This window comes from Periophthalmus magnuspinnatus, chromosome 6 (genome assembly GCF_009829125.3).
Source record: "Periophthalmus magnuspinnatus isolate fPerMag1 chromosome 6, fPerMag1.2.pri, whole genome shotgun sequence".
Taxonomy (NCBI): Eukaryota; Metazoa; Chordata; class Actinopteri; order Gobiiformes; family Gobiidae; genus Periophthalmus; species Periophthalmus magnuspinnatus.
The window spans coordinates 11,197,076-11,212,123 of NC_047131.1; the positions used below are offsets into that span (position 1 = coordinate 11,197,076).

The window sequence follows — 15,048 nt, forward strand, 5'->3', positions numbered from 1 at the left end:
ATCACGGAAGTGCAGTGTGCGCTGATGGCGACAGTCCTGACGTTACTCTGGAGTTACAAAGCCCACTAACGGACTTAGGGCTAACTGCTCCTCTGTGTGGGCCTGTCCCGCGCCGTCCCACGGTCCGTGGGTGTGTCCCGTCGCTGCTGCCCCGAAACAGAGCAGAGGAACAAAACACGCTTCAAAGTGAAAAGTTGGTGATGAGTTGGGAGTAAACGCGGCCTGCCTCGGGGATGGCAGTGTGGACCAGAGCGGAAAAACACGGCCAGCTAGACCTGCTCCTCCGCGATCGCTGGATCCGAGTGGCCGCAGAACTTACCCGAGAAACTTTGACGTTAACAGCCGAAGCGGAGGCCAGTGACCCCTGGGACTACAACAACGCCTCTCCGGGACCGAGGAACGGCTTGTCAAACGGAAATGAGCCGGGGGGCAGCCCAGGAAACTCTGGCCAAAGCCCTAACTACAGCGGGCGAGGGGTCAGCCGGGGTCCCAACAGCCCAGGGAAGTACCACAGTAACGGCACCAGCTCAGACTTCAGTCCCGCTTCGGGATACGGCAGTCCCGGCTCCAGCCTCGGCTCGGACGGCTGTTCAGAGGCTGTTCGCAGGGTGAGAGTGGTAAAACAAGAGTCTGGGGGGCTCGGCATCAGCATCAAGGGCGGTCGCGAGAACCGCATGCCCATCCTCATCTCCAAGATCTTCCCGGGGCTGGCAGCGGACCAGAGCAGGGCTCTGCGCGTGGGCGACGCTATCCTGTCTGTCAATGGCAACGACCTCCGCGAGGCTACGCACGACCTGGCGGTGCAGGCGCTCAAGAAAGCGGGCAAAGAGGTGACACTCGAAGGTAAGTCCGTCCACGCGAGAGCGGGGATTTGCACAGGCCTGATCTCAGTCCCATGATCCGCTGCAGCAGCATTGGTGAAGCTGGGACAGTAGATCCGTAGAATCCACTGACTAATGACAAGTACGGGACCCCTGCAGCGGCTGGTTAGTATCAGTAGTTCTTCTGCTGCTGCAGGTCAGTATTCCAGGATGGGGCAGCTCTCCTCTCGTTTCTGCGTCACTCTGTCCACTTTTATACAGTCTGTGTCTAAAACATTTTGTCTAACCTACTTAACACTTGCTCTGAGCTGGACGTGAATTTCCCTTTGCAACAGTGAAAATGAAGACTCAAGTCTCAACAGTAATGTATTACAAATACTAGACTCTCTGTAATTGCATTATTAGTTGTATGGTTGTTTTTTTTTGTCTGTTTTGTAGGTTGATAGGCGAAACTACACTATATTGTTAACTATACTTGAGATGTGACAGTTTGTCAGTGTTGCAGGTTGCCAATAGGCTGGCTTTCTCCTGATGCACTTTAGTTTGAATTATCATGTGTTTGTTTCGCAACAGGCTAATCAAGGTGATTGTACAAAAGAAACGCTCCTTTACCAAATTTGACTACAGCTTCAGAGCTGTCTCCATCCTCTCTCTAGTTTATTTTCATCAGGCATCTGGACTCAATTGATGCCTAAATCAACAAAAACGTCATTCTCAAATCTCCAGATAGACATGTGGGCTTCTGGCAGAAGAGTTTGAATGTGAGTATGGAGGTTGTGAGATGAGGGAGTGATGAGGGGGGGGGTGCAGTGTTGTGCAGTTCAGTGGTCCGAGTGCACAGCGTCTGTTTAATGGTGTGGAACTGCTCACACCTCTCCAAAAAATAGAGCAGCACTTTGGAAAAGTCACTAAAAACGGCCATGGCCCCAGGCCATATCCCAGGGCATGTTCCAGGCCATGTCCCAGCACAGCCCAGCGTCACAGACGCACACACTGATCTCTGAAATCACATTGGGAGGTTAATGGGTTAGAAGTCAATATGTTTATTGAATATTCAGCAATCAAAGCAGTGCAATTAAAGGTGCACTGTGCAACTTTTCTGGTCCAGGGTCATGGAAAGGTGATTGCATTATCATAAGCTTATAAAAGAGTCTGCATTGGTCAAAAATGACTGCTTATTGGATCATTATGTTATAATTTGCACATTTGAAATTGCAATATTCATCTGAAACAGCTTAATAAAAGAAACTATTTTTCGTTAGAAAACTGTGGTGCCCAAAAGTAGCTGATGTTGCTGTAAATGTCATCACAGCAAAGAGTCGGCACCTCAGATCGATAGCTGCAGTATAATTTGTACCAAAATGCACAACACTGCAGAATCCTGTGTGCACTACCGATTAAGAAAATAAAATTGGAGAACGAAGAAAGTACAAGGAGGTTGATTGGCAATATGGAATCTTGAAAATAAGCGATTAAAGATTGCTCAGACATGCTCGAATCACTACAAATACAGCGTTGTGTGAGTAAATGTTAAGGGAAAACTACTATAACATGGTTAAAAGCTCTAAAAATGTCAATTCTGCATAATGAGGTCTGAGTTTAAAAACTAAGTATATGCAGTAAGTGACATTTATAAACCACAAACTGAAAGAGATGAAATTATTCAAATAAAAATTATTTGTGCCACTATAGTCTTAACAAAATGTATGGGAAACTTCTTACAGAAGTTTTATGGTGGCCTGGTAAAGAAGTTTTTTTGAATGTTTGTTTTTATGAATTACAACATCAGCCTTCATAGGGACTACAGGTGTAACTTGGCATCGGCGCTGCTTAAAGTGCACACGACTAGTTTGAGTACTTATTTCTCTAAAATAGAGTTAACGTGTTTATATTTAAGATTTTACAAAAAATCGGGCCTAGACTTTTCAAGTTTAGTATTGGGTGACAGTAGCTCAGCTGGTAGAGTGTTTGTCCACTGATCTGAAGGTTGGTGGTTCAAATCTGCTCTCGACATAAACATCATTGGTTGAGCGGTCAGATTCACGCTGTCGTTGTGTCCTTGGGCAAGACACTTAACCCACCTCACCCTCAGTGTCTGCATACACGTGTGTGTGAATGGGTGAGTGGTTCCTTGTTGTAAAGTGCTTCGAGTGCCTTGAAGGTGGAAAAGCGCTATAGAAAAATGTGACCATTTACCATTTTTGGTGAAGTTTATAATTTTACTTCCTGGTTGGCCGTGGGCAGCAGATATGACATATGTAGAGGTATTTTACCCAGCAACCATAATGTAAGTAAGGGCCAAAACATGTCCAACATGTCTAAATTACACAATAGTTATGATTAGATAAAAAATCAATGGCACCTTTTATTTTGTTAAATCAATGTTTAAAACTGTCAGAAAAATGTCTTCCTTGTACGTGAATTGTCTTTCCATTTTGGAAAAAATGTTTGGTGTTGCTGGAATAGGTAGATGTATTCTGTTTTACCCCTCAGCTGTACTTCAGTATTTTACAACCTTTTGTTTTCTGTTTTTCTTCACAAACGGCCACTTAACTGATGTAAATTTATGTTGAGTATTTACCATAAGTACTAACCAAGTAATAACTAAAAAAAAGTATTAATCGATCCAATGTACTTTAAACCAGTATTGAAATTAGATACTCAATTGAACAAGTATCTGTACTGAAAAAATATAAACATAATAAACATAATAAAATTTGACCTTTGACAGTTTTAAAGTAATCTTGAACTTATCAACACCAGTATAGAACCACATGGTAACTTAAAAGCATTATTATTTTGTGATGAAAATTACAAGTGTGTGTGTTTTTTTTTTTCCATTGTTGTATCAAAATTGGTATCGAGTATTGAGTCTTTTTCTTAGTATCAAAATAAAGTTTGAAATTTTAGTATCATGGGAAGACTAGTGGAGAGATGACCCCACTTCATGGTGTTCTTTATACATGATATTTAATAGATACATTTGATGCAGTGCTGCAAGATTAATCACTATTGAACTGAAACCACAATCACAATGGACATATTTAGCAAATTGTAAAGGCTGAAGTTTTTTAAGTACTCATTTCCTCTACAACTAACAAACTATCCTGTCTTATTCTACATAAAAAAAAAAAAAAAAAAAAAAAAACTGCTGTAGTTTAGGTGTGTATGAACATGTTCTGAAATGTGAATCTTGTATTCGTTTGTCAGTTCATATTTCAGTCTTTTTGTCAATTCTTCTGGACATATTAATATGTGAACTTTGAACAGAATCCTATTATTGAAATATAAATTGCAAATCTTATCACACTCACCCTTGCTTGTCCGAAAAATTGCAATTGCAAATGCTTTTACCAAATCGTGCCGTTTAATGCCATACTTGAATAATAATATGCTTAATGAAGCATGAAGAAACACTTAGCTAATGAATGCTTTATTTATTAAAAATGAGAGTGAGTCAGGCTTAATAACCCAGAATTGGAGCTGCAGCAACATGTAATGTAGGCAAAGCTGTATACCTACTTATTTTTAAAAGTGTTCTTTTATATCAGAGCTGCTCCTGTAACACCAGCCTCTATATATTCTTATGTTTAAACATCAAACTGTTTTATATTGTTATATATTCATTGTTGATTGGATGAATTTCATTTTAAAACTTTACTGAAGTTGACAAGAGGGACGAAGCTTCATAGCAATATCAAGCCGTGTCTACAGTTTTAAGGCTACATACCATCTAAGTTTCGGTGTCGTTGTGCCATGTGCCTTTTCCTGCATAAGTTGTGTAGTTGATGTATGACGTAATAGTGTATTATATTTATCCCCCATGGCTATAAGCTTTTCATAGTCCATCACGAGTAAAAAGAGTAAAACGTTTTAAAATTGGATAAAATTTAAGCATGTTAGCACTTTCCTTCTTCAGATTTAAGTTCTTATGTAATTTTTTTTGTAAAAAACCTTTTTCCTAATACATTTCACAGACGCATCAGTGTCTCACCACATGACATGTGCCGTTTGTACCAAATGACTGTTCAACTGGAACACAAAAAATGTCTTTGCTTTTGAAGCTGACTTGGTGAAAATTCAACCAATCCACTAACAACCAAATCCCACTAACATCTGTCTATCTTTATCTTTAAACTATCTTTAATATATTTATTTTCCAATTGTATTTTGAATAATAATTACTAATTAATCTACCAAAGTCAATTTCCTTTATTTATGTGATTGTTTTACATTTAAAATACAAATTATTACTTTAATATAGTAGCATATATAGTTAGTTAAATAATACAAATAAAATTGTAAAATAAATGCAGATATGTTTGGCTAGTGTATGTTGTAGGTAACATTAAGCATTTGTCTGTTTCACCGAATGACACATTTTGTCTGACCGAATGACATTTTTCATATATTTTCATTATAAACTGGTATATAATTTATACATCGAAGAGAAACACAAGCATTGGCAGTGACTGTTTATACCAAACGTTGATTTAAAATGCAATATCTTTCAAAATATAATAATTTTAAACATATTTTGAATGGTTCACCAAATAACATCCAAAACTGTAGCATTTGTACTGTGACAAAGGTGTCAAGCCAAATCTGGAACTTGTGTCTACTTTAGAGAAAATAATTCTATATTTTTATGTCAAGGCTTGTAAAATTAGGGAAAAGTTTGATTTTGTCGATGTTTATAATTTGTTCAAGTGTCACTGATTCTGTGTGAGACCTGTTTTATCGAATGGCATTTCAGTACATTTCATATTCTTTCATATTTGGCTTCCAAATGGGTACAACTAATGTGATACAAAACAAATTAAACTATTTAAAGCTTTATATATTAACACAACACTGGACATAAAAATAGCAATGTCACATCACTGACCCTTATGCTACTGTACTGATTTAAGAGAACTTATTTTGAAAGGACAATGGACATTTATTTTGACAACACATGCTTATTTCCTGTCTCTCCCCTGCTAAAAAGCCTGGAAAAGCTTGGTTAGAGTTTTGATTTTTTTCAGCATCAACATATTTTGAGCAATGGAGTCACGTGTGACATTGCTGGTGTAAATTGTCTGACGGGTTAATATCCTGTGTGTAATGCTGCTGTGTTTATGCTGTTACTGCTTTGGTGTAAATGGGGGGTAACTCTAAGCCCTAAATTATGAAGTTGATGAACTATTTTTAATAAATTTGTTCATACTTCATTAAAGCAACTTTTCAGAGCTTTTAACCATGTTATAGTTGTTTCTCTTCTCATTTACCCTCATAAAGTTGTATTTGGAGAGATTTGTGCAAGTTTGAGCAATCTTTAATTGCCTATTTTCAATACATCATGTTGCTGATCAGTTCACGTTTTCACTGCCACCTGTACATGCTCACTCCCTTACTTCACTCTCCAATTTAATTTTCTTAATTGGTGATACACATGGGATTTGGCAGCTTTGTGTAGTCATTTCGGTACAAATGAAAAAAAAAAAAAAAAAATATCTTCTGCTCGCTATTGTGATCTGCATCTGTCCATCGGAGGTTGATGATGTTTGCGCCGATATCGGCTCCCATTGGGCACCCCAGTTTTATAACACGGAAGTCAATGGGCTTGTTTTTTTTTTTTTTATTAAGTCGTTTTGGATCAATATTGCACTTGAAAATGTATAAATTATAACATAATGATCCATGGGTGTCATAGATTATAACTATATAACAGACACACTTTTAGTTATTATAAAGTATAGCCATTTTATCTAAAAGGTTCTAAACAGACCTAGAGCAAAAATTCAGAGTGCTGTGGAGTGGGAAAAGGGAACATGGAGGAGCAGCCAAAACCACAGGGGCCATATTTGGGGTAAAGCAGGGCCAGAGAAGGGGCTTAGTTATTATTTTAGCTAAAACTCATGAAAGCAGAGGAGAACAGTAGAAAAGGCTCAATAAGTCAGACTCAAGCAGTCACAGGAAAGTGTATGCCCACAGACGAAGCAGGTACCTCACCTCACCTCTTAAAGACAATATTAAGCTGTACTGAAGGTTATGCAATGGATCAAATTTCAATTGTGACAGTTGTACTATTATAGCTACTATTTTGAGTGGTGTAAAAGGTGTCTCATAAATCCTTTTTCATGTGTGTCAGTAGTATCAAAAGTAGGATGGACACAATACTAAAATTTCAATTTTTGGTCTTCATGCTCAATACCGATTTCCGATACCACAATGATAATTAAAAACACTTTATTTAAACCATACACCATTAAATCGTACTACTTTCTTTTATATTACAATGTACGCGGTGTAATCCCTCATTCATCCAGGTAGGTTCCATGTGTGTATACTCATCTGTGTGTCTTATATTTGTTCAGCTCAAGATAATTCTAAAGCTATACAGGAAAGGTTCATTTCTGTCCTGTGAATGTGACTTTTTTAGTATTGATACCTGCTCAGATTAGTATTGTAATGATCTGATTTTTTTTTTTTAGTTCAGGGTTGACACCATTTGTTGTTCATTTAACTGTTAATGTGTTGCTGTTATTGTAACTGCTTTTGTATGTAGTTTCTCTGCTGAAGAGTTTGTGTAAAGATTCTCTTCATTATTTACTGGTCTGTTTAAAGACTGGCTCTGCTGACTTGAGACTGCTGTTGTTTTGTGCTTGTTTTGGCCTAAGTTATGGCCTACAGTAGCCCTTGTGTTCAGCAAAAAAACAACAAGAAGTAATGCGGTGTGCTTCCTTACACCAGAACGCTACAGTATCTAGTTTCAATTCTAGTTTTAGTATCGATTAGTATCTGATTTTTGACCCTTTTGACAACCCCATTTTGCAATGAATGAAATTTAAATTGTTGAGTATGATAATTGCAAAAAATGGGTCTTTCTTTAACCTCTTTTCATGTGGGACAGTAGTATCAAAAGAGGAGAGACAGCGGTTGCAAATTGGCCTTTCATGATAACACCGTTTGAGGTGTGATATATTGCTGAAATCAATTATTCACAAAAAGTATCATAAATGTACAATATTGTGAAATATTATTGAGCTGTATAAATACATAGCAGAATGAAAAACACTTGAGTAATTAGTTGTTTGTAATTTTAGTTCATAATTTAAATTTCTTCCACTCAAATCTTATCATACTGCAGAAAATATAACCAAAAAATGTCCCACTACTAGAAAGAAAAAGTACTCATGATAAATAAATCATGTTCCATTTATCATATATTAAAGTCTATATAGTAATTATCATGAGGCCTAGTTGTAACGCTAACTGTGTGTGTGTGTATCCAGTGAAGTACATTCGTGAGGTGTCTCCACTCTTCAAGAAGCCCTCCCTGGTGGCAGAGCTCCCCTGGGCCGGATGCACTGAGGAGCCCCCCCCACTCAGCTCCAGGGACCGCGACACAAAAGTCATCAACCTCAAGATGTGTTTCATCAGCAGGAATCTAACCATGCCTGATCTGGAGAACCGGTGTGTCTTCTACTCCACACTATTACAGTATACACCACTAGGGCTGTACTCGACTAAAGACATTTTTGGTGGACTAAAGACATATTCCGTCTTTTGTCTACGTATAAAAGGGTGTGGCAAAAGCTCTCAAAACTATTGTGTATCTCTATGTATCTGACCCAAACTTCACTCACAAGACTACACCTGCATTGGAGTTCATGCTAAAAGAACTAAAAGAAAGAAAAAGAAGACCAAAAGAAAAAAAAATACTAGGAAACAATGTATTTATATAAAGACAGATTAAAAAAAGTTTGTAGTGTGCAGTATCAAAACTATAATGCATTAAAACTACATTAAAACGACTTGCTTTGAGAAATGTTCCAAATATCAGAGTATTGCACTTTTACTATAGGTTCAAGTCAAAACTGTGTTATTATTTGTGAAATGAAATGTAATAGATAAAATGCTTTTCATGCACAAAAGGCTTGCAGCTTCACCCTTGATCCTCGCTGCACAGATGTAAACAGACCCACATGAGGATCTACTCTCGCCTTTTTAGTTTTTAAAGAACGCTTCAAACTGAATTAAAAGTGGTGTTTGGTGACTGGGTGTTGTTATTTGCAGAGGACACATTTTAATGGATAATTTTGATGAGAATACTAATATAATGATAACTATAGAGCTTTATGAGAGGTGAGTAATAAAGTTGCCTCATTATTTTTGCTATCCTGAGTTTGTATCTGCGCCTTTGTCCGTCACTCCATTTGCCCTTGAAGCTCTGTTTTATTGGCTGGTGCAGTAGTGGTGATGTTTTGTGGTTAGGATATGAAAGAGCAGCTCAAGAGAGGGAAAAGGTGAGGAGCTGGATCAGAGAGAGGGAGGGGGTCAGATGCACACACAGAGGCAGAGGGACTTTTAGTCAAACTGTGCATATATGTCAAAACCTGTGAATTGCAAGGACACATGAGGAGACATAACGTGACACTGTGGGCCTGAGTCAGAGCTTTCCAGTACCACGTCCTGATACTGCCACAGGTTTTTCTGGAAACATGTTGATTAAAATGGGTTGTTATGGAGATTGACCAAAGTTTAGATTGTGATGTATCGATCTTTTGATTTTTGGCACAACCTTAGCTCTGTTACACCTTGTAATGTCAGTTAACAGCTCCTTTTACCTTTTGTTCAGTAGAGAATGACAAGTCCAGAGCTGAAATGATCCAAGTGATTCTATTGAACGTGTATGGAATTTAAAAACATACTGGAGCACTTCCTGTATTACGACATGACATCACAAGGTGGAATAGAGTGTTTTCCATTTGAGAAAAGAACTCAGCCTAAATATGCAGGGTTTGTGTGTTAAACATGTGTGAATGAACCAAAACACAACTCTGAGTTTGTTTTTTGATGAGGAAACAACAAGATAACAGATCAGAAAATGGAGAAAAATTTAGTTGAAAACAGTTATTGACCAATACAATATTTTTACCCATAGTACAAAAAGCACCTGAAGCGTGGTACATTTTAGTGAATGAATCACTGACTTAGAATGATGACAGAAAAGAAAAGATGCGACTTTGTGGTGACTGCATGCGTCTCTGTTCCAGGCTGCTGGAGCTGCACTCTCCTGACGGACAGCACATGGTGATCCTGCGCTGTAAAGATGCTTCCAGTGCTAACTCCTGGTTCACTGCCATCCACACCAACACAGCCGCCCTGCTGCCACTCGCACTCTCACACATCAATGCTTACCTGGGAGCCACGTCAGCCACTGCACACCCCCACCTCAAGCACATCGGCTGGCTGTCTGAGCAGGTAACTACTAGCGGCACTGCAGCTTCCCTTCTGGCTACCCTGGTGGTAGCTTGGAGTAAAAGAAAACTTATTGTGCTTGTGTCTGCTATATAGTTATAATCTATGACACCTGTGGATCATTATCAGAGCCCGAGCATGAATGTGTGGGGAGGTCTGGCTCAAGAGCCTGTTGTATTTGTACAATTTTGAGGAAAATCGCAAAAATCAAGCAGTAAACAATATAGGCCAATAAGTGCTACCAAAATTTTAGTTTAGTTTAGTTTGAGCTGTAATTTTGAGTGAGTATCCCAGAAAAAAATCTTTAAAGACGGCTCAGTAGCACCAATGAGAGCCTGGCCCAGAACAATGTCATTGTAGACAAATGAAACTTAAACCATGTAGCGCTAAACCCTACAGGAAGTTGGCCATATTGGATCAAACCTGGGATTGACAATATCACTCATCATAATCGACATATTTGACATCTTCTCCAACAGTTTTCATCAAAAACACTTAAAACTTGACCAAAAGACACAAAACCCATGTGCAATAAAAGGTTATCATTTACCTTTAAAAAAAATGTTGGGCGTTATTCAACAAAATGTCAATTTTTTGATAAAAAAATAAAAAATCATGTTTCACAAACGTTCTGAGATTTGAATGAACCCAATAAAGCGCACATGCACATCTTTAAGCTGGACATAATGACATACAAAATTAGGATAAGGAAGATGGCTCTATAACGCCCCCTTCAAATTGCATTTCAATTTGCATAAAAATTCATAAAAGCATACCGAAATAATATACCGTGAGATTTGGATATTGTTACATCACTAGTGTTCATAGCTGTGGTGGGGGTGTGTGTGTGTGTGTGTGCGTGTGTGTGTGTGGGGGTGTGTGGGGGTGTGTGTGGCTGGAGTGGGTGGGGGTGTGTGTGTGTGTGTGTGTGTGTGTGGGTGGGGGTGTGTGTGTGTGTGTGTGGGTGGGGGTGTGTGTGGGGGTGTGTGGGTGTGTGTGTGTGTGTGTGCGCGCGCGCGCACACACACACACACATGCACACACACACATGCACTAGTGTTCATGGCTGTAGTGGGGGTGTGTGTGTGTGTGTGTGTGTGTGTGTGTGTGTCTGCGTGCATGAGCGCTAGTGTTTATGGCTGTAGTGTGTGTGTGTGCTTGTGCATATGTGTGCACTAGTGTTTATGGCTGTAGTGTGTGTGTGTGTGTGTCTGCGTGCATGAGCGCTAGTGTTTATGGCTGTAGTGTGTGTGTGTGTGTGTGTCTGCGTGCATGAGCGCTAGTGTTTATGGCTGTAGTGTGTGTGCGTGTGTGCATGTGTGTGCGCTAGTGTTTATGGCTGTAGTGTGTGTGTGTGGGGGTGTGTGTGTGTGTGTGCATATGTGTGCGCTAGTGTTTATGGCTGTAGTGTGTGTGCGTGTGTGCGTGCGTGCGTGTGTGCATATGTGTGCGCTAGTGTTTATGGCTGTAGTGTGTGTGTGTGCATGTGTGTGCTAGTGATCATGGTTAGTGTGTGTGTGTGTGTGCTAGTGAACATGGCTGTTGTGTTTGTTTGCTGTAGTGTTCATGGCTGTTTTGTGTGTGTATGTGCGTGTGTGTGTGTGCGCTTGTGTTCATGGCTAGTGTGTGTGTGTATGTGTGTGCTAGTGATCATGGCTTGTGTGTGTCTGTGTTTGTGTGTGTACTAGTGAACATGGCTATTGTGTTTGTTTGCAGTAGTGTTCATGGCTGTTGTGTGTGTATGCTAATGTTGATGGCTGCTGTTTGCAGGTGCAGCTGGGCAGTGGCCGGCAACAGCTCCGCCCCCTCGTCATGGCGATGACTGAGAAGGACCTGTTGCTGTTCCAGTCCGTGCCCTGGACCAGAGAGGCCTGGGCCCTGCCTCTGCTTACACACCCTCTGCTGGCCACCAGGTAACACCACTGTATTCTCCTATATCCAATCTGTGTGGGTTTTACCTCACACTGTTCGATCTGCTATTAAAGGGCCAATATTATACTATTTTCTGATCTATGTTATAATGTTTCCGCATCCAAAACATACCTGGAATTTTGTTTTGTTTCATTCACACATAGTTAATACACAAACCCTGCATATTTATACTGAGTTCTCCTCTCACATGGAAAACACTCTTTTCCATCTTGTGATGTCATATGGTAATGCAGGAAATGCTCCGTTGTAATTTTAAACTCTAGTGAAGGTGTACTTCTCTAGAATCATTTGGATGATTCCGGTCCAGGAATTCCCAATCTCTATTGAACTAATGGAAAAGATTGCTGTTAACTTGAAAACTACCACTACATGATGGTACAAGGAAAAGATCATTTTGAGCTTTGGAAATGTAGACAGACTAATGATGAAGGATTAAAACAATACACAACTCTGGGTATATTTTTGATGAGATGACAACATTTTAATGTGGCTTAAAGTTCACGTGAATACATTTTATGTAATAATAATTTAAAAAAAACTAAATAAAATTTACAGCAGAGAATTTCACTTGTCTAGGGCTATAGGCCTTTAGGTCTTACTCGACCAAAATTTGTCTTATTTGACTAATCATTTTAATTAGATGATAAGGATTTATGTGGGACAACAGCAGAAAGAAGTTAGTGAGTGAGTTTATTTATTTTATTTTATCAGGAAGTCCCATTGAGATTGCATCTCATTTTCATAGTAAAATTTACTGTAATTTAAATATTTACCAAATCTGTGGTCCACAAGGCTTCAGTTAAAACAATTACAATGGTCCAAAAAGATTATGAGATATATTGTGTTTAAATTCACTTACATGGTTTAGTTTTAGTTAGTTAATGAGAATGTTCCATAAATGAAAGACATAAAATCTAAAACCAATTTTCCCTTGCTCTGTGTATTTGTGCTACTGCTAAGGTCAGTCTCTCCTGAGACCTGGTATGGTAATGATGAGAATTTAATCAGGGAGGTGAGATACTGTGGTACAAGTACAGTACAAGTACAGCTTTGTAAATGAAGATGTGGGTGTGCATCTTCCTATTGCCCATAAAAATGAGCATTACAATAGAAAGATGAGGGGAAAATAATATTAATATACAGAGTAAAAAAGTAATGGGCCTAGGATTGAAGCTTGGGGAACACCTTTTTATTACTGACCATTATTGATTGTATTACTGATTGTGATCTGTTATAAAAGTATGAGGTGAACCGATTTACAGAAACCTTATCAAAACCAAGGAATGCAAATGTATTTTGGAGAATATTCGAGTCTACAGTATCAAAGACCTTGAAAAAGTCAACAAAGAGCGCCAAACTGTGTTGATTCTTGTCCAAGGCATGAATGGTGATGATGAGCACATGTACTGACGCCATGATTGTGCTGTGGAATGGTCTTAAACCCGATTGCTTTGGATCCAGGATATTGTTCATTTTGAGACATTTTTTATTTCGAGTCTGAGAGTTTACTAGGGACTCAAGAATCTTTGCCAGACCTTGAGGTTGTCAGCACCAGAAGATTTTTTGGGGTTCACGATGATCTAAGACTTAATTTGTTGTTATATGTTTAAAAGAGAAATTATTTCTAAATTCTGTGTGAACTGCATTTTAACCATAGTAGTAACACAGTTTCTTTGTTGCCTAACCTCATCCAGTCAGTTATTATTGCCAGAAGCTCTTGCTCTATCCCAAAGTCTAGAAGAAGAAATTTCTGCAACAAGGTCTAAGGACCTTGTTGCAGAAATGGATTTATTTTTCACCCTGGAAGTTTTAAGAGGGGCTGATCAGCAATTTTATTAAAAACTGTAGAAAAATCATCCTGCTTAGAAAGGACATTTGGCTAAGGATTTGGTATTTTGGTATTTAAAAAGGCAGGTTAAACTTTATATAAATACAGTATTTCCTAGTACTTTTTTTCTGCATAAATAGTTTTTTGCATGAACTCCTGTGCCAGTGTAGTCTGTGCAGTTTGGGTCAGAAACATATACATATGTAATAGTTTTGAGAGCTTTTGCCACACCCCATTTTTTGTTGACTAATCAATCGATCAGCAGGACAGTCTACAGCCCTCCAATTGTCAGAGCATCTCTTAATACACAATTAAGTGCATATAGTAGTCAAAGTACATGCTATTACACATGGCACACATGTGTAGTGAAAAAACATTTACAGGATTTCAACATGAAGATCATAGAGAAAAGCACTGTTCACAAAGCAATGGGTGGCACCGTTCATCTAAAATATGAAAACATATATTTAGTTGAGCTATTGAACTTTTTTCTTTGCTACATAATTCCATACATCTCATTTCATAAATGTGATGTCTTCTTTAATTTGACTGCTGTTTACATTGTAGATACAGACAGAAAAAACACTGAATGAGTGTTTTGACTGATAGTGTACTTGTGTCTTTTCTGTTGAGTCTTTGCTCTAGACTGGCAGGAGGCTGGTGCTCATAGGTCAGACAGAGCAGTACCGTGGGCTGTGTTGTGTTGCAGCTTGGTGGTTGATTCAGTTTGTGTGTTGTGTTGCAGGTTGATAGTTTGTATGTTGTGTTGCAGGTTGATTCAGTTTGTGTGTTGTGTTGCAGCTTGGTACAGTGTGTGTGTCATGCTGCAGGTTGGTACAGTGTGTGTCATGTTGCAGGTTGATACAGTTTGTGTGTTGTCTTCAGGTTGGTACAGTGTGTGTGTCATGTTGCAGCAGGACTCCAGAGTGCAACCAATTTGGGCGTACATGTTCCTAAAATTTTGTGTGACAAAAATTTTTCTTGATCGCACCAGTGCATCTGACAGATAGTCATTAAATCCCTTCTCATGTGTCCCATGTCCTCATGAAAAATATGGATTGAAGAATATGGAACACACTTAAAAGACTTTAGTTGTTTTACTGACAACTAAACGAAAAAAGCATTAATTCACTCGCTCTCCCGTCAGTCCAAGATGCTGAGGCCGATGCGCTCCGATCATGCTCTGGTGCACAGAGTTTGGCTTTTTTTCATCTGTTTGTT

At 38.9% G+C, this 15,048-nt stretch overlaps 1 protein-coding gene across 1 annotated transcript in view; it reads left to right on the plus strand.

Annotated features, from left to right (window-relative positions):
• Window positions 1–15,048, plus strand: part of sntb2 (syntrophin, beta 2) — a 20,456-nt gene continuing 5,408 nt past the window's right edge. Inside the window, exons 1-4 of the mRNA XM_033968201.2 lie at window positions 1–843; window positions 8,099–8,279; window positions 9,863–10,070; window positions 11,838–11,980. Of these exons, the coding sequence (XP_033824092.1) occupies window positions 234–843; window positions 8,099–8,279; window positions 9,863–10,070; window positions 11,838–11,980 (1,142 nt within the window). The 5' untranslated portion in view covers window positions 1–233. The remainder of the gene's footprint in view (window positions 844–8,098; window positions 8,280–9,862; window positions 10,071–11,837; window positions 11,981–15,048) is intronic.